The following is a 19,769-nucleotide window of genomic DNA, read 5'->3' on the forward strand; positions in this document are numbered from 1 at the left end:
ATGCTTAGTATAAAAAGAAAGGAAACTCTTTTGAGAGTTCAGTGCACTGGGAATTCCAACCAATATTTCTCTTCTAAGGTAAAATGCTACATGTTACCTGGATATTGTTTGTTGCATTCTATTTAAAGTTCTCTGTTTTCTCTTTTTTAAAATGCATGTGTTTCTCCACACTGAGAACAGAGAATGTTAATTCAAATGTAGCATGGGATGTCCGCCTATCGATATTGTCATCCGTACCGTATGTGGAAATGTTGTCTGTGGGGGGAAAGCATATTAGAATGAGTGTGGATACTTTGCTGTCAGACTCAATGTGGTTTCTTTTCTGCTTGCTTGAGAAAACGCTGAGGAGCAAGGCTGTATGAGGGTGTCCAGACTTCCCATTCAGTGGTTTGGTGTCTATGTTCTTGCCATGTTCCTGGCTTTTGAAAAATCAATGGGACCGAGCCCTGACTTTCCCTTAAAACTTGAGCAGACTGGATTGTAGATATGTTCAAAGCATTCGAACCTTGGTTCTTTTGAAGTCATTGAGAGCACCCTCCAAAATATTTTAATGATTAATCCTGCAGAAACCCATTATTTGGTTGTATTCTTTTTTCTTCCTCTTGGTTTTTTACAGCAGGATATATTAAATGTTAAGAAAAGTACCATGCCATTATCCAAATTATCTCTTACCTAGTACCAGTTTAAACATTGATTACATTGCAAATCATTTCATTTCAGCCACAGCGTCCTGTGTTTACTCATGAAAACATTCAAGGTGGGGGGGAACCGTAAGTATTCTTCTTCTCTTCTAAATTCAAGACTAACCTTGACCCACAACATGGACGATGGATGTACCCAAGTAGAGGAAGGCACCGCTATGCAACCGGAGGCCTCCTAGAGGGAGAGGGGTTGCCATAGTCTCCATCTTCATAACAGAAAGAGCTACTTTTAAAAAGAAACCCGTGATCTGCAGAGAAGACTGATCCGTGCACTAGCAAGGCCTCCCAAAGCTGCAGTGATTCCTAAGATTGTGAATCTGTCTCCTCTCTGTTCACTCGCCACGTAGATCCTAGTAACTACAGCTTTAAAGGCACAGGAAATGTCCCAACGTTGTCTTTGCACATAGGGAGAAGGAAAATGTAACAGGAGACTTAAGGGGACACATTTGGGACATAATTCCAAAGTTACGTTCTGAGAAGGGTCTTTGGAAATGCCAGTATTTAAAAGGCACTGTCGTTCGATCACATGCCTTTTTACACTTTCAAATTCCTTCTCCCTGCTGATACGTAGCCAGATAACCCGAAGGGGTCAGGCACTGTCTTCAAGACCCATATGTTGTGTGTCTTTCCTGCTCCAATTTTGCCCGTGAGAGATACTCAGAGGTGCCCTACCTCCTATGGGCTCCCCCCTGTTCTGTGAGTCAGGAGCTGACCCGGGAAGGAGCCCCGTCAGGCCTACCTGAGCACAGGTGAGCCTCCAGCCCGCTGCCCAGGCTCTGCTCATTGGGACAGGCCAGTCCTGCAGGGCCATGCACCCCTCTCACTCCTCACAGACCTGACCCTCAGCGAAAAGCATGCCCTTCAGAAACCATTTCCCCCCTGAGGCTGCTGTCCCCGAGTCCAGCCAGAAGGTCTTGCTGGAAAAAGACCGTGAAAAGAACAGGTTGGAAATAAGAATCATTCAAAAAGCCATTAACTGGGAAAAGTTTAAATATGGCCTTTAATTCTAAAGTTTCCGTTTGTTTTTTGGGTTTGGGGTTTCTTTTTTCTCAGACAACGATAGGATCACATCACACAAGAATAAATGTCAGGGCTGTTTAGGTTGATTGCATTACTAATAGATTATAGCAGCAGCTTTTAAGGACTTTATGAAGGAATAGGTATGTGACCTCGCACTGGTTTAAGTAACATGGAGTTAAAACTTCCAGTGTGGTCATTTGACTGTTTATGAAACTGCTGCGCTCACAGGTGGAAAATGGCACATTTTCGACATCCTGCCTTGGACATTATAAAATATGCTTTATGAAATTTCTATTTGATTACAACCCCAGTTAGTAGGATAATAGGGTGTCGCTTAATCTCTTTCATATAAAAAAAAATAGTGACACAATGCTTTATGTCTCTAAATTCAGAATTGTGGCGAAATACGTTATAGAAAAAGTTGCAAGCTAGAGAACTTAAGTTTGGCTGAGGATTTCCTATTTAAAGGACAGAGGTCTTTTTGAGGCATCCTAACCCACCACCATCATTCATCTCACCAACACATCTTTCAAAACAGCATTTTCCATTGTCATTCGACTGCATTTCCTGTTGTGCAGCACTGATTTTGAAAGCCAATGAGGCAGGAGGATTTCTGAAAAGTTTGTTTGTATTTCCCTTCAACCCCCCTCACCCCTCCCTGCCTTTTGGGGTCTAAGTAAACCAGAGGGGTGAGTAAATTTTGACATGCACGCTGGCTTTCGTCACACCCAAGTGAAGTAGGAGTTCATGCCAATTTTATGTTAGCTCTTGGGACCTTGAGATTCTTCAAGCAGCTGGGCTCTGTGGCCTTAAATAGGCCTGTCTCCCTACGTGGTTGGAGATGTGCCTGGGTGAGGGCTGAGCCTGAAAAAACTCAATCAGAAAATCATTTTCCCAAAGGGAGAGACGCGGTGCACATCCATTGACTTAGCGGCAGGGCAATGAATGACCATCTCACTCCTGTGAGTTTGGAAAAGGGACTACCTTGCCATCACCTTGCCCCGTGGGTATACAAAACATATCATCCGTTCATCCGAAGGGCCTCGATGTCAAATCCTTAAAGCAAACAGCAAAGTCAGGGATGACCCTAGCAAGCCTCCAAGCGAAGTCATGTCGGTATTCGACACCTCCCTGCCTTGTTGCCACTGTTCTCAGACTCTGGCTGCTTCCCCGGCCCTTCCCCATAATCCAACCCCCTCTCAGCAGAGGACCTCAGGGGCCAAGCCCCACAAGCACAAGCCGCTGACAAGGTGTCCTCGGAGGACCAGGTACTGACAGGGGAAGGCATCTCCAGTGTCGCAGCTCAGGCTTCGGGCCAGGCCAGGGAAGAGAAGGTTTCCTAGGAGAAGGTGTTAGGCACCACATCTTACCCACCTTTCTCAGACACCCCCCACCGACGCCCACTTTATCAGGTCCCCCACCCCAAACAAGTGCAGGGACTGAGAGGAAGCCAGGGGAGCCCCGTCCCTGACTTATGACATGATGTTTGGGTTCACGTGACAGAATAGTTTTGTTCCACCAAAATGTGATTTTCTGACGGAATGAAGACACGAGAAATAACCATCCTTATTCCTGAGCAGTGTTCAATATTAATCAGCTTTTCAAAGTTGGCTTTAAAAAAACCAAAATGCCCTGAAATGTGATTGTTCTATTCTTACATTGGCAGAATTACACAACTGTTACGAAAACAGCAAAAACAGGTTCACTGATTTTTTTTTTAAACCCCCTCCCAATACTGATAACATTTTAGAAGCACTGGGATGTCTTTGTCCTTACTGCACACCCAATGCTGCCGGGCCTCAGCTGCTAGAATTTGTGTCTTCACTTTTCAAAATGCCAGTCCATGTTAATATGCGTTAAAATACAAGCGATTTTATTACCAAAAATTCAATGGCTGAATTTGTTACTGATCAATGTCACCAAAATAGATGCTCTCAAAGAATTCAGACAGAGAAAGGAAAATGAGTAGCATTACTGATAAGTCATTTTTTTATGTAAAACTGTTTCAAGAGAGTTTTTACATCAAACACAATTTCTACAGAACCTTTTAAAAGGAATTTATGCCCATAATACCCCTACTCTTTGATATTAGCTCAAGTGATAACTAAGCATAGAATACATCCATTTCATTTCATAGGTGGACAACATCAGATTTTCATATTCTAAATCTGAGAAAACACAGATTCAAACTATGAAACCAAACCATTTTAAAGAATTCTTTTGGTGAAAAAAAAACCAAAACTCTTTTTTCTAGTAATTCTCACTCAGTGATTTAGAAGATATGTCGGAGACATTTTGCACATCTCAATTTAGAATCCTTTGAAAATTCAACTTGCAAACTGCAATTAATTACTTCTGCTTCTAGATAGCTAAAACTGTAATTCCTTGTTTTTATATAGCTGAATAATACACATGGCACTTTTTTTATATTCTGTCCTATTGTTTAATGTCTGAATGCTAAATATCTATGCCTGGCCAATTGAAATGTGACTCTGGCTTATAAATGTTAAAATGTTTAAATCCAATTCGTGGATGTTATCATCTTCCATGAATATTCCTCATTGCGAGTTTTGAAATACTGAGTGATTTAATTTCCATGAGAGTCTAAATAGTTCTATTTACAAGCTTACCAAAGACTTATGTTAATAGTAATATCATCATTATAATAATAGAAATGCTAAAAGAAAAATTAATGTTGTATATCTTCTATAGTTTCACAAAGGTGTGACTTTTGTGTTAAACACTTGCATCTGTCCTGTTTAAGGTTTCAGGCTCTGTATAACTATACTCCTAGGAATGAAGACGAGCTGGAGCTCAGAGAAAGCGACGTCATCGACGTGATGGAAAAATGTGATGATGGATGGTTCGTGGGTACGTGTACAGTTCCTTTCACACACATTTGCCCATGTTTAACGTGCTTGTGTTTGCTCCCTGCGTGGTTGGGTACGGCGGTCGGGCTTTGAGTTCACAATGCCTTGGATCTCCCATACATTCATCTGTCATCCCAAGGCAACTGCATTTTTAATAGAGGTGAGCACTGACTGCTCCAGGTAGAGGTGGTTTTCTGTTAGCTTTATTTCTGGCTCAACTGGGAGAAGAAAATTTCTTTAAAGAGCACCAACCAGGAAAGACTGGATGTAAGAAGAAAAACAAAAATGTTCCCTAGATGAGTAGTATCAATGCTCTGTTCCGTGGGGAGTGCTACTTGTCAGCAGTGAGGGTCAGTTTGAGAGAACAAGGTCACTCACCCCCGTCTAGGGCTGCTGCCGTTACCCTAAGAGGCCTGTCTTAGCCTTCATTTGCGGAGGAAGGAGGGAGACAGACGTTCCATTCTAACCACTGAAAAGACAGTCTCATTCTTACATCTTGAGAGAAGACTAGACGTCTTCTGGGAGAAGATTTGTGGACAAGAGTACCAGACACCATCCTCCCAGCCTTTGTTTCTCTTTCACCTGACGGCCTTCCTCACGTCCCCAAGCGAGTTTCCTGCTTCAGCAAACCCTGCGGGCCTTGCTCAGGTCAGGAAGCCTTGGAACACAGAGTTCCAGGCCCATGCGTATGAACTATTTCATGTTATATCACCCCCCTTTCATGTGTTGCAGGAACCTCAAGAAGAACCAAATTCTTTGGTACTTTCCCCGGAAACTATGTCAAGAGGCTGTGAAGCACCCTCCCTCCTGTGTACGCGGCGTCTCAGAACCTTGCCCGAAAGACCCCGCAGGCCTCCCGCTCTCATGCCTTATGTTTCCCACAGAAGTCACCACCGTCCCCGTCTCCACCTGCCGCCCAACCACCAGCAGAGTAACAGCCGGAGCCTCGGGGAGGCTGGCAGGCCTGTTCCATGTGAAAGTGCATATCCCTGCTTTCTGCTCTAAACTGAAAGTCTGTACATTAGGATCAGAAAGAAATTCTTCATACTTACAAAGGGTGAAATAAATTGAAAAGTGTCTCGAGGAGGTTCCCTGGTCCATTTTGAGGATGTCCCCCCCCCTCCTCAGGTGACCAGAAGATGGTTTATTACTAAATACGTGGTGTGTGTGTCCACACTCTTAGCTTGGCAGTCTGTGTTCCTTTCACGAGTTTGCCTAGAGTCCTCGTTTACACGACATGACAACTGTACTTCAGCTATTATTTGCCTGCACTTATACGTATGTTGTAATATGCACAGTGATTACACAAGCTAAAGCAAGAGTAGGAGCGTTCATTTGGATGAGTGTGATTTTTGTTGATTGAATGTGGGTTTTCAAATAGCAGTCTTTTCCTGCGATTCTTTTGTACTTTTTAGAAGTGCAAACAGTAAGTGAGTAAGAGCTTTGGGTAATAAATCATGAGAATATAAGAGATTTAGCTAGACTACAAAAAAAAAAATATTGTGTTGTAAAGTTGCGTTGCTATTTTATATTAAAATGTAATAATCAGCATCATAAACAATGAGCCCTTAGTGCTTATTTATCTGACAAAATTTAAATAAAAGCAGTGTTAGTGAGAAGTGCAAAGAGTTATTCTAACATAGACACTTGAAAGTATCCATAAGCAATATTCCTAGGTAGGATTTCACTGTGTGTGCACATAGCCATTTGCGATTGTATGAGAACAGGCAATCCATATGATATGTCATACATTTTATGGAATGTAAAAGAATCCCACACATTATTTTATAGAAATAGAAAACTTTAGGAGTATCACAGGTATTAAGGCTGGTTTTAGCAAGGATTATGATCAATACAATTATTTTTACTATAATTATTTTTTTTCTATGGAACTCAGAATCCTGGCTACATTTGAGGACAGGAATATGTTGAGCCTGATTTTCTGGTGTGTATAAAATACTTCCTCAAAATACATTAGGCACTTTTTAGAGGCAATGTTAATTCATCCAGGTTCTATTTTCTGCCCTGAGGTAGAAATTTACAAAACGATATTGGGACCTGGAAGATTTAATGTAGCGAACAGTGCCTGAATTACACACCCCCTGAGAACTAGCTTTGTATTTCTTATGACTTTGCATAAGAACTATTCATATTTGGATCTTGAGCACCTTATAGAGAAAACTTTTTATGGCATTTCTTCTGTGGACAGTGACTGATCTTTTCACAATGTAAGTAGACTCTAGAATTTTGTACATATGGTTGCTCTTTTTTTTTTTTTTTTTTGTACAGACTATTTAGTTGTTGAGAAAACAAGGGAATTTCCTAACTTGGTCTTTATCCTTCACTTAAACTAAGCTGAAGATGATCCTTTGTATATCCCACAGATCATAAGCACGCCTCGATAGTGTGATTCTATAAGATAGCATTTATGCAACAGTTTATGAGCTTAAAAGATCTTAGCAGCCAGACTGAAATGTATATAAGTACCCAGTACAGAGGGGTTTCAATAGGAAGAAGGTAAAGAAACACCTTTGAGTAGCCAACCTTGATTGCTGTCAAGTTCACAACCAGCTTTATATTTTAAAGGCCTTGGGTTTGAAATTAGGTCAACTGCATGCAGCTTTGCTGATAAATGAATAATTATCTTCCATGCCATTTATGAGAAAAGACTTCAATATCTGTTGCCTGTCATATTTAAGAAAAATTACTGTTTCTACTCTCTGTACCTGATTTTGAAAGGAAAAAATATTCCTACTTGGCTTTCAGGTCATTGACTTTGAATTCTTACAAGCAAAGGTCATTGTGTTTTTCTTGAATAGACATCTAATAAATTTTGCTTGGAAGTATACTTCAGTCTTTCTTCTTGACGTTTATCCTTAAGGGAATTGTGTATTTTATCCAATCAGCTTTAGATAAGCTGAGAGAAAATGCACTTGCTCTGTGTTCTCTAGACATACCAATGGAAGGAAAAATGTATCTGCCTCAGCTCAGAGAAGAAATGTTTCTTTAATCCTCCCCTGACGATATTTTTCCATTGATTTTTAGAGTGTGTAAGGGAGGGAGGAGGGAGGGAGAGAGAGAGAGAGAGAGAGATCAAACCCAAGATCCTTCAGTCCACAGACTAAGAATATAACCACTGAGCAACACCAACCTGAGTGAGAGAAAATTTTTTAAACCCACCACTGAAGCTTGCTTGCTTAATACACTTTGGTTAAAAATTGCTCTTCAGCTAAAACAACACATTAAAATGTTTCTGCCTGATAATCAGCTATTTTTTTCCAAGGAGAAGTTAATTACAAGAAGGTGTAAGCACTTTCCCAATTCGACTGTCTTAAAATTCTCCCAAACCTCAGTGCTAAACACACTGCAGATCACACTGTGTGCCTCCAGCTCAACAGCTACATCCTCTACCTCCTCCCACTCCACCATCCACATACTCTGCCATCACCAACAGCCACCACTCCCCACAGCACCTGGCTATGCCCAGGATGCCAAGAAAGGTATGTGTTCCATCCAGTAAAACAGTCTTTCCCCAAGGAAAGCTCACTTTGGTCTTTAAAAGCATACAGTGACCCATGAGTATATAATTTTGGTTATTGACATGTTGTTTTTTTAATATACTTTTATTTACTTCAGAGAGGAAGGGAAAAGGAGAGAGAAACATCACTGATGAGAGAGAATCATTGATCAGCTGCCTCCTGCACACCCTCCACTGGGGATCGAGCCCACAACCCGGGCATATGCCCTAACCAGGAATCCAGTCGCAATCTCCTGGTTTGTAAGTGGACGCTCAACCACTGAGCCACACCAGCCGGGCGATTGACCTCTGTTAACTGAGCTTGAGTTTGCCCATGAGCTGTGATCATTATGGCTGTGGGCCTTGGAGGCTGTGGGCAGTGAGCCCACGCAGCAGCTGGTGGTGGCTTTGGGAAGTGCTTGGTAACTTGGAGACAGGTAAGCCCAGCGTGTTCTAGGAACACCGTGTGCTCCCAGGACTCCTCAGTCTACAAAGCCCTAGGGTATGTATCCCAGCCATCCTCTGCTGGGTGACTCACTAAGCGACCAGGAGCCTTAGCTCACTGCTAAATTCAGCCCCTCCGCAGGTCAGGAAAGTTCCAGCTGAGCTCATGCACATACATATATCTTGACCCAAAAACCTTTCGGTATGAGCCAGACCTCTGCCTAGCAAATCTTCACCTGTTCCTTTGGGGTTTCTTGTTCATCTTTTTTCCTAAAATATGATGGGTGACTCAGTTGTCCCAACATTTTCCAAAAATAAGTGCCATTTCAAATAAGCCATTTAAATAAATTACCATTAACAACACCAGTGGGTGAGTGTCAGATCTTACACTGATATTACACAGAAAGCTTGAGAATGGCTTTTCAAAGTATTTTTTAATTAAGCAAGCAACAGATGCATATTGTCGAAAAATAGAGAATATAAATGAACAAAAAGAAGAGACAATCACTGAGAGTCCCATTTTTAGGGTAAAGATTACACTTGGAAACATATTCCTCGGAGTATTTTTCTGCACATGCATAGGTGTGTGTGTGTGTGTGTGTGTGTGTGTGTGTGTGCGTGTGCGCGCACACACACACACATGCGCATATGCGTAATACGCAGGCAAAAGTGGGATCATACTGGACATATTATTGTATAACCTTCATTTACTATTGAGTCAGGACTCTGAAATACAATGAATAAGTCATGTTTTCAAGTCAATTTGACAACAGGTTTATAAAGGAGTGAGGAAACGTTGAAGTCAATCCCCAGAACTCATGAAAATGCAATTAATTCAAAACCAATAGACAAAAATTACAGAAGTATCACTAATAATGTTGCAATCTGAGGAAATGGTAGAGGAAGGAAAGGAGAGACAAAGAGAAAAAAAAAATATTTATTATCTCCATACCATAAGCCATCACATGCATTAGGCATTTTTAGAGCTACGGAATGGCTAACAGAAGAGAGACATTAAATTGAGAAATACGTGAACCACAGAGCAGTTGGGTGCAACATCCAAACCATCCTGGGGGTTAGCAAAGTGCACAAGTTTTGAGTTCAAACGAACAGAAGAGGGTAACCGGTGAGTAGTTCAGCTTACACCCTTCTCCCCTGCGCACACACACATACATGTAGAGCCACCCCAACAGAAGATGACAATAATGTAAGAAAAATTCAGTAATGTAAGAAAAAAATTCTAGGTCCCAGGGGGTAAAACTATAGTAAGATCTTCTTACTCATTAATTACTCCCAAACTTACATAGACGAGGAAACCCACCATCAATCCACCCTACAGCACAAGCTCTAGGGAGAGGAGCCCCTCTCTCTGATCTTGCCTTTCTCCATTGTCTTACATGTCTACACATCATTCACAGCCTGGGGAGTACCTCTGGTGAGTTTAGAAGGTTCAATAATAAAATGCTTTATGGAGCCTTAGGTCATGGGACTACATTTTGCAGAACCTTTAGAATTTAAGGCTAGGCATTGAAGCAGCATCGCTTTTGGCACATTCACTGGGCTCATCTTGGTGGCTGAAGCTTTCCGTGTGGATCTATTGAGAAGCTCTCCAAAGCTTTTTATGTCTCCATAGGCCCCAGGGATTTCTGGATCATTCTTTTGTTAGCCCTCGGGACTCTAGGTCCCCAGGTTTTGCAAGGGCTGCTTCCATGATGGGTACATGGTCTATGAGAGACACGGCCCATTTCTCAGTTATAATTGCACAAGGATGACTCAGGGGACATCAAAGAAACAGCAAGGGTACCTGGATCTCTTCAGATACAGCCTCGGGCCCTCAACTCCTGAGATCTCTAGTTAGCACCTAGTCCACAACACCAGACTATTTGATCCACTTTGTTTCACCAGATGTTCTCAATCACTTGCTTCAAGAAGTCATCCCAAATGCCATCAGAAGAGCCTTCAAAGGAAGTGTCAGCAGTCTGCTTGTTTCCATTCCACAAGGGACAGAGGATGTGTGTGTGTGCTATATATATACATACACATATACATATACACACACATATATATATACTAGCTTTCCCATTGCAGGAAAAAATCCTGCAATAGGATTTCCTGCTGCACTCTACCCCGCCTCCGTTCCTCCCTTGCCGCCCGCCTCGCCTTCTCCTCCAGCCCGCCCGCGTTTCCCTTCTCCCCTGGCCAGCCTCCGCCCCGCCCTTGTCACCCGCCCCGCCTTCTCCTCCAGCCAGCCCTCCTTTCCCTTCGGCCCCGGCCCCACCTCCGCTCCACCCTTGCCGCCCGCCCCGCCTTCTCCTCCAGCCCGCCTTCGTTTCCCTTCACACACGGCCCTGACTTCGCTCCTCCCTTCTCCTCCCCCCGCCCCCCTGGCTTGCTTGCTTCTTGGAAGCTTTACTCCCTTTTGCAGCTCTTGGCTTCTTTCAACACTGTCTTGATATGCAAATTAGCCGCCATCTTTGTTGGGGTAATTTGCATACTCGACCTGATTGGTTGGTGGGCGTGGCTTGGCTGGTGGGCGTGGCTTAGATGTAGCGAAGGTGCGGTCAATTTGTATATTTGTCTATTATTAGATTAGATATATATATAGAGAGAGGGGGGGGCAAAAGTATGTATACATATATATACACATACATATACACACACACACACACATATATATATATAGAGAGAGAGAGAGAGGGGGGCAAAAGTAGGTTTACAGTGCTGAGTACGTGAAACACAGTTTACTTTTGTATTATTCTTAATTAATTATTGTATTATTTTCCATTCAAATAATTGTAAACCCACTTTTACCAACCCCTGTGTGTGTGTGTATGTGTGTGTGTGTGTGTGTGTATCTTTATGGGCACTGTTAAAATAAGAAAAGATAGATAATGAAAGCTAGTAATATCAGAGTTGTTCACTGGATAATCATGAAATATCATTGTTCTTCTTCAGAATGCAAGTATTGATAAGGTCATGATGAGGTATGAGCTCAAAATTTATAGACAATACTTATCCTGGAAAAATCCCCTTGGGCAGAATAGCTAGGAATCAGTATATCTTTTCTAATGACTCACTCATTATTCTTTAATCATATCATGTAAAGTTGGTCTCAAAATTAGATTGGCATAAATATTGATTTTGTTAGGTCTGTAATGTAATGCTAACCTGTAGCACCTTTTTGCTGCCATTGCTCAGACACTAGCCTATATTTGAACCAGTGACACTGTTTGGTTCTGAAGATGAGCTTTGATACAAGGAATATGATATCAAGACCAAAATTCCATCAAACTTGGCATTCAAGGCATTCCGGCTTCAAGATTCCTGACTGAATGCCACCAACATCTCAACTGGGGGCTGAGCTGTTGATGCAGCAAGATATGACTCTGATTTACTGAGTTCACCTTAGTGACTAAATAGCAATACAGTATGTTTAATTAAAAACAAGAGAAAACACACATATGCAGACCTTAAGCTATTCAGGACTTGTGTATGTCTCCATAAACCAAATGGGGGATGAGATTTATTTCCTTCTTAATAATAAAGTCCCCTTCAAAGGCTGTTCCTGTACACGATAACCATTTGTTAGTTTCTCAAAGTTGCTGATAGCATGGGCTTCTACTTAAAATTATTGGCATTTTTTTCCTAACCCCTCAACAAAGAAAAAGAGTGGCTGACAGAAATGAGTTAGAACTAACAAGCTGACCTTTGACATAATTCCTAGGAAAAACCCTGGGACTATCTGTTCAAAGTATTTATAATATTGTTTTCTCTCCCTCACTCTCTTTCTCTCCTTCTCTCTTCTAATGGAGTAATCTCAAAATGCTCATGAACTCTGAGCTAGTGCTATCTAGACCTCCCATGGACCCAACATCTCTCAACACACAGAGTTATGCCTTTGGTCAGCTGTCAGATACCCTGACAACAAGCTTAGCAGACATCTGCCCATGGATTAATGGGCCTGGTATTTCTTTCATTATCAAAGATAAATGCTAGACAGCTGTATTAAAACCACAGCATACTTCTCAACACTGATCATGCATAGATGAGATGATCTATTTTCTAAATGGGGTCATGAATAATCTTCTTACCTCAGGAGACATTTTTCCCTGCAACAAGAGATTTAAAACAACAAGGACCATGGTGTCAGCTTCAAATCCAAATGTGTCTGTTTAGCCTCCTTTTTGACTGTGTGTGATAATGACATATTATTTAAGGATCATTCTGGAATTCAGAGTTTATTTTTTAAAAGTATATAAGAGTTAATGCCTCGCTTTGCCAACACAAGTCCTATAAAACAGTATGAAAATCATATTTTCAAGTTCAGACTCGTTTTTTTAGGCCCTGATCTGGTAACAACTTCAGTTAGCTTAGAGAATGAGGACAGTAAAAAAATCACGTTTATTTGAGTAAATGAGATAAAATATACAAGCAGAATCTAACACATAGTTGGCACTAAATAAAGGCTAGTTCCCTGCCCTTCTTTTCTTTTTTTAGTGTATTAGGCTTTTATTATAAAGGATTGGTTTCAGATGTACAACACACTGGTTAAACAATCATATACTTTACAAAATGTTCCCCCTGATATTTCCAGTACCCACCTGGCACCATACATAGTTATTATGATATTATTGACTATATTCCCTATGCCGTATTTTATATCCCCCTATTTTGTGAGTACCAATTTATGCTTCTTTTTTAAAAAAATCTTTATTGTTCAGATTATTCAGATGTTCCTCTTTTTCCCCCCATAGCTCCTCTCCACCCAGTTCCCACCCCACTCCAGGCCCTCTCCGCCCCCCACCCCCTCACTGACCTTGTCCATAGGTATAAGCTCTTTGTCCAATCTCTTCCCGCACTGCCCACAACCCCTTCCCCCTGAGAATTGTCAGTCTGCTCCCTTTCCATGCCCCTGATTCTATTACATTCACCAGTCTATTCTGTTCATCATATTTTTTATTCACTTGATTTTTAGATTCACTTGTTGATAGATATGTATTTGTTGTTCATAATTTTTATCTTTACCTTTTTCTTCTTCTTCCTCTTCTTAGAGAATTCCCTTCAGCATTTCATATAATACTGGTTTGGCGGTGATGAACTCCTTCAGTTTTTTCTTATCTGTGAAGCTCTTTATCTGACCTTCAATTCTGAATGATAGCTTTGCTGGGTAGAGTAATCTTGGTTGTAGGTTCTTGCTATTCATCACTTTGAATATTTCTTGCCACTCCCTTCTGGCCTGCATAGTTTCTGTTGAGAAATCAGCTGACAGTCGTATGGGTACTCCCTTGTAGGTAGCTAACTTTTTCTCTTGCTGCTTTTTAGATTCTCTCTTTGTCTTTTGCCCTTGGCATTTTAATTATGATGTGTCTTGGTGTGGTCCTCTTTGGATTCCTCTTGTTTGGGGTTCTCTGCGCTTCCTGGACTTGTAAGTCTATTTCTTTCACCAGGTAGGGGAAGTTTTCTGTCATTATTTCTTCAAATAGGTTTTCAGTATCTTGCTCTCTCTCTTCTTCTGGCACCCCCATAATTCGGATGTTGGTACACTTGAAGTTGTCCCAGAAGCTCCTTACACTATCTTCATATTTTTGGATTCTATTTTCTTTTTGCTTTTCTGGTTGGGTGTTTTTTGCTTCTTCGTATTTCAAATCTTTGACTTGATTCTTGGGATCCTCTAGTCCAGTGGTCGGCAAACTGCGGCTCGCGAGCCACATGCAGCTCTTGAGCCGCAGTTTGCGACTCTGTTGACTAATGAGTTTGCCGACCACTGACCTAGACTCTTGATTCCAGTAATTACAGGCTGTTGTTCCTTGTGATTAAGCCCCTATCCCAGTGGTCGTCAAATTCATTAGTCAACAGAGCCGCAGTTTGCTGACCACTGCTCTAGTCTGCTGTTGAATCTCTGTATATTATCCTTTATTTCAGTCAGTGTATGCTTAATTTCTAGTTGGTCCTTTTTCATAACCTTGAGGATCTCGCTAAATTTATTGGCCTTTTCTAGAAAATTTTTGAAAAACCTTATAACCGTGGTTTTGAACTCTATATCCAGTATTTTGCTTTCATCCATTTCTTTCATTTGTGACTTGTTTCTTTGTCTCCACATTTTGGCTGCTTCCCTGTGTTTATTTCTATGTACTGGGTAGCTGCTAAGTCTCCTTGAGTTGACAGAGTGGCCTTGTGTGGTTGGTGTCCTATAGGGCCCAGTGGCTCAGCCTCCCCAGTCACCTGAGGTGGATGCTCTTGGTGCACTCCTTTGTGGGCTGTTTGCACAGTCTTGTTGTAGTTAACCCTTGATTGCTGTTGGTATCACTGGGAGGAATTGACCTCCAGGCCAATTGGCTGTGATGACCAGCTATGTCTACACTGGAAGATCTGTTGCACAGAAGACACCCTTATGGGGCAGGACTTGCTTCAGTGGGGCTTTGATGCTCACTGAGTCTGCCCCTTGAGTGTGTCTCTTATGGATGTGAATGGTTGTAATCTGGATGGTCTCACTCTGACCACTGGGCACACTGGCTCTTGGATCTCCAAGGAGGTGCAAGGTCAGCCACTGTCTGGGGCCACCCAGCAGGAGCTACAGAGACATCTGCAGATTCCTCCTCTTTTTATGGGGTTTGGAAGTGCCCAGACAAGGCCCAGCTGTGAAGCAAGGCTGGCTGCTGCTGCCAGGCCTTGGGCCTTCTTTTGGATTCTCTGGGGCTCTCTGACCCAGCTGCAGTTTAATAGGTTTTAGGCGAAGAAAGGACAGGCCATTCATATGCAAAAGCTGATGCGCACAGCTTGGGTGGGATTGTAAATTGGATGGGGCAGGGTCTCTGGGAATCACCAGGGAGGAGCAAACAGCAATGGCTGCCAGCAGCCCTGCACCGGCGAGGTCCCTGGGTCTCCATGTCCTGCGCCCTGTGTATAGGAACAATGATCGATGCAAGCACCTCTGAGAGAAAGCTGCCCTCGCATTCCTGTCCCAATGCCAGACAGTCCAGTTTCTCCCTGTATGTGTCTGGATCTCCCAGAGACTTGCCCGGAACTGGAGTTCAGAGCAAGCAGGATCTTGTATCTCCCTCCCGATTAAAAAAGCAGCACATCCAGGTGCCAGCACTTTCCGTGCCTCCTTGGTTCTGGGTGGTAGTTGTTCTGCCTTTTAGTTGTAATTTTGATGTGGTTGTGAGAGGAAGCAAGTATAGGTGTTTACCTATGCCGCCATCTTGGTGCTCCCCCGCTTCTTTGCTTTTTCAAGTTAACATTTTGGCGGATTCCAAGTAACACCAAACATTTGAGTTTACTTAATAGATACTCCTCAGGCCAAATTTCATAGCCTGCGTGTTTAAAGAGGACAATCTGAATATAGCATTTACAAGTACATTTAAATCAATATGATTTTTAAAGCAGATATTGTATTATATAAGACAGGTATTGTAATTTTTCATAGTAAGATAATCAGTTCATAAGAAGGAAATGATCTAAAAACAGACCTAGAAGCTAAAACTAGAAAGGGAACAGAGCAGAAAAAGTGCTGCTAGCCATCAGCTATATGGATGGCTCCAACACAGAGATCTAGTCTGGTATAGAGGCTGCAGAAAACCCTAGTAGAATGAAGGGGGGTGGGTATACGACTAGACTGGAAGTCTAGAGCCGGGCATTACAGAGCCCCAAACTCTACACTCATGACATCTATGACATGAGAAGTTACTGGGATGGCCTAGAGCAGTGGTCGGCAAACTCATTAGTCAACAGAGCCAAATATCAACAGTACAATGATTGAAATATCTTTTGAGAGCCAAATTTTTTAAAGTTAAACTTCTTGTAACGCCACTTCTTCAAAATAGACTCGCCCAGGCCATGGTATTTTGTGGAAGAGCCACACTCAAGGGGCCAAAGAGCCGCATGTGGCTCACGAGCCGCAGTTTGCCGACCACAGGCCTAGAGTCAAGATCCTCATTGCCAAAATGAAGACAATCAACTGAATCATCAAGATCCTTCTATTTCTAAACTGTCCATGAAATATTTATGGAACATAATTCAGGAAAAAACACCAGCAGACAGAGCGGCAACTGGATATGGATCTCAAAGAAACGGAAATTCATTAACTCTGGGTTGGAGGCTGGAACTCCTGCATTGGGAGGGGGACGGGGCCAGACCGTGAGCACAGTCCCCTACATGGGCAGGTACAGTTCAAGTACAGCACAAAACAAAGGGCATGAAGACACAATTTTTAAAAGATTAAAACAAAATAAACACAGAACTACCAAGCACATAAATAACTATACAACCCCAGCAGTCAAAAACAGAATAAAATATAATTTTTTACCTCGCAAATTGGCAACCACACAAAAAGTTGTCTCCATCTCATGTTTGTGAGAAGGTACATTGATAGAATTTTTGGATGACAATTTTAGATTCATAACAAAAACTTTAAAATATTGTATATTTATTGATCCAGCAATGTCATTTCTATATATTTATTCTACATACTTACTCTATATAGTTATCTATACATATTCATTCTGTTTGTTTATTCACCAGAAATAATTATGAATGTGTTCATATATTTAGCTACAAATATGTACTGTCATGTTATTTATGACATCAAATAATTATTAAAAACCTAAATATCTAATAATAGGGGAATGATTAAGTAATTTGTGGCACTTTTTACTATGAAATGCTGTGCATTCATTTAAAAATGCCTCTTGGGTAGCCAGTCAATGATTCTCTCTCATCATTTATGTTTCAATCTCTTCCTCTCTGAAATCAATAAAAATATATTTAAAGAAAATAAATAAATAAATAAAAATGCCTCATGGAAAAATATTTAATGAAATCTAAGCATAAACACTGCATATTTACGTATTATGTACATATATGTGTAAAATTAACTGAATATCAAATCCTGCCTTAAGGTAATCCATTCCAAAGACTTAAGCACTCATATTAGGAAGGAATCACTCATCAGGCTAAAAACCACTTGGTCTTTCAGAATAGCCCTCCCTTCTGTGCCTAGGACCGTTCCCAGATGCGAGGGAAGAAAGAGAATTTAACATCCTCGTGGTGGGAAAGATCTGGGATCTTGGAGTATGTCTTCTACTTCTTCTGGTCTCCAGGGCAAGGCCCTTGTGCGCTGGGTCTCTCCTGACCTTCAGGACTGAAATCTGAGGTGCTGATCTGATCCCCCCTGGTTTAGGGTCAGGATAATCACTCCCTGGCTGACTCAGCCTCCTGTTAGGTCCTGCAGGCTGCAGACTCCTGAAGGTCTGCCAGGCCCTCCCCCGCCTCTGGCCCAGCAGTGCCCCAGCCTCTGCTGCAGGATCGCCTTACATTGCCATCGTGCGCACCAAGTAGATCCCGCTCTCCTCATTCTGCATCCCCATTAGAAAAAGAACAGGGGCAGCTGGGAAAGCTACACTCCAGAGCCCCTTTGCTGCCTGGCCACGGCATTCCCCAGCTTATGCTGATGTGGCTGAGCTCCAGACAGCTCGTGAAGTAATTTCACCTTAAAGCTTAGGCTCCAGAGAGGAGAGGAAGAGACACCCCCTCCCCCCGCCCCATACTCTTCATTCCTTCTCCCCTTCTCCATCTTTCCACCACTTCCCAGGACAGAATATGGCCCAGGTTTTCTTTTACTTTCATTACCCTCTACCTCCTCTTCTAGTGAAGTATACAGGGGTCTCTTCTCTGAACAGAGCCCTCTCTGACCAGTTACTCATTTGATAAAGGGAAGTAGGAAACCTTTCAATAGCTTCCATCATTCTTTTTCTGAATCACAAAATATTAATTTTTAATATTACCTTGGTTTTTCTTTTAGCATTTCTCCTATGAAAATTGTATTTAAATAAATGCAAAGAGCAGAAGAAGCAAAGAGTATTGATTTTAAAAAAAGGAAAAAGAAAGTATTTAAAAACTTTATGTAAGAAAAAGAGACAGCCTAACTATATAGACAAAACAGAGAGATACTGGGAGAGAAAGAAGAAGGCTTTAAACTGAGACTTGGAGGACGCTGGAACTTAATGAAGGGAATTAAGAGAAACTGGTGCAAAATATAAAGAAAATTGGAGATATAAAATTAAAATGTCCTTTGTATTTTTATGTGTAATATGTGATGTTTCTCTACATATTCAAGTTGTTTCAGAGAGAAATAATTATGGTACACACATAATCTTCTTGCCATGGGCATAAAACTTGTGGAAGACCAAGATACACCATCAAAACACCAATGTCCATAGTTCGTTTCTATACCATCTTGTTCCACAAAGGATTTCAAGCAGGTGACAGGGACTATTCTCACGCTACAGGAAAAATGAATAGTAAATGATAAAGGAGCTTCAGAAATAAGAAAGATTCTTTTAAAAAGGCACTTCAAGATGTAAATTTCCTAGCTGGCACAGACAAAGTAGAATGATAAAAACCAATGAAATGTTGGAAATGATACACCTTTGAAAAGGAGATTAAACCAAGGTATGGAAGAAATGATGATCTAATCAAAGCAAACACTGTGAGAGGGGGGGAGGAGAGGAGGGGGAGGGACCGGGCAGCAGAAAACGTTGGCAAACTCCAGGCTTTATGAGAAGCAAGATGGAAGCCAAGAAGCCAGCAGCGGCCCTGGTCCCAGTGGGGGAGATGACAGTCTGAGTTAGGGCGGCCGCGGTGGGAAGCAAATGAGAGCGGTGACAAAAATAAAATAAGCAAGACTTGGCCACTGACTGGCTTCAGGAAATAAAGGAAATGGTGGAGTCCATGACGACAATGAGCTTTCAAGCCAAGCCAACGGCAGGAATGATAAAAACAGTACGACAAATGGCCCATTTTCAGTCCTGGCTCTTAAAATGGAATGACGGTAATGTATTTTCCACATACAAGTTTTCTATTATCACAATATAAATAGACTTAAAAGTAAAGAAAGAAAAATTTTGAAATTCAAAAACTTGTATATTTAAAAACTTGTAAATTCAAAAACTTGTATAAAACTTGTATGGCGTTAAGAAGGACAATAGCAGATGTTTTCAACAAGTACTCTGGTTTAAAAAATAACATTTATCATTTCTTATCTTCAAAGTATGAAAGAAACCAAAGGCAAAATACTGACTTAACCAAAAGTACTTGAATTTACATGTATCAACTCGCATTAACTTTATACACCTTGTGGATTGCTTTTATTTTTTGCACAGTTCTCTAAGTACTTTTTTCTTCAAGTGTGAAGCAAATTGAGTTGAATTCTGATTACCA

The 19,769-nt window shown here is 41.5% G+C and overlaps 1 protein-coding gene across 5 annotated transcripts in view; it reads left to right on the plus strand.

Moving 5' to 3' along the window:
• SORBS2 (sorbin and SH3 domain containing 2) overlaps positions 1-6,867 on the plus strand; it is a 162,713-nt gene extending 155,846 nt beyond the window's left edge. For all 5 annotated transcript variants that reach the window (XM_054720115.1, XM_054720119.1, XM_054720117.1 and 2 more), the window contains 3 exons: positions 721-770; positions 4,486-4,592; positions 5,324-6,867. In XM_054720115.1, the coding sequence (XP_054576090.1) occupies positions 721-770; positions 4,486-4,592; positions 5,324-5,385 (219 nt within the window). In that variant the 3' untranslated portion in view covers positions 5,386-6,867. The remainder of the gene's footprint in view (positions 1-720; positions 771-4,485; positions 4,593-5,323) is intronic.
• The last annotated feature ends 12,902 nt before the right edge of the window (positions 6,868-19,769 follow it).

This window comes from Eptesicus fuscus, chromosome 8 (genome assembly GCF_027574615.1).
Source record: "Eptesicus fuscus isolate TK198812 chromosome 8, DD_ASM_mEF_20220401, whole genome shotgun sequence".
Taxonomy (NCBI): domain Eukaryota; kingdom Metazoa; phylum Chordata; class Mammalia; order Chiroptera; family Vespertilionidae; genus Eptesicus; species Eptesicus fuscus.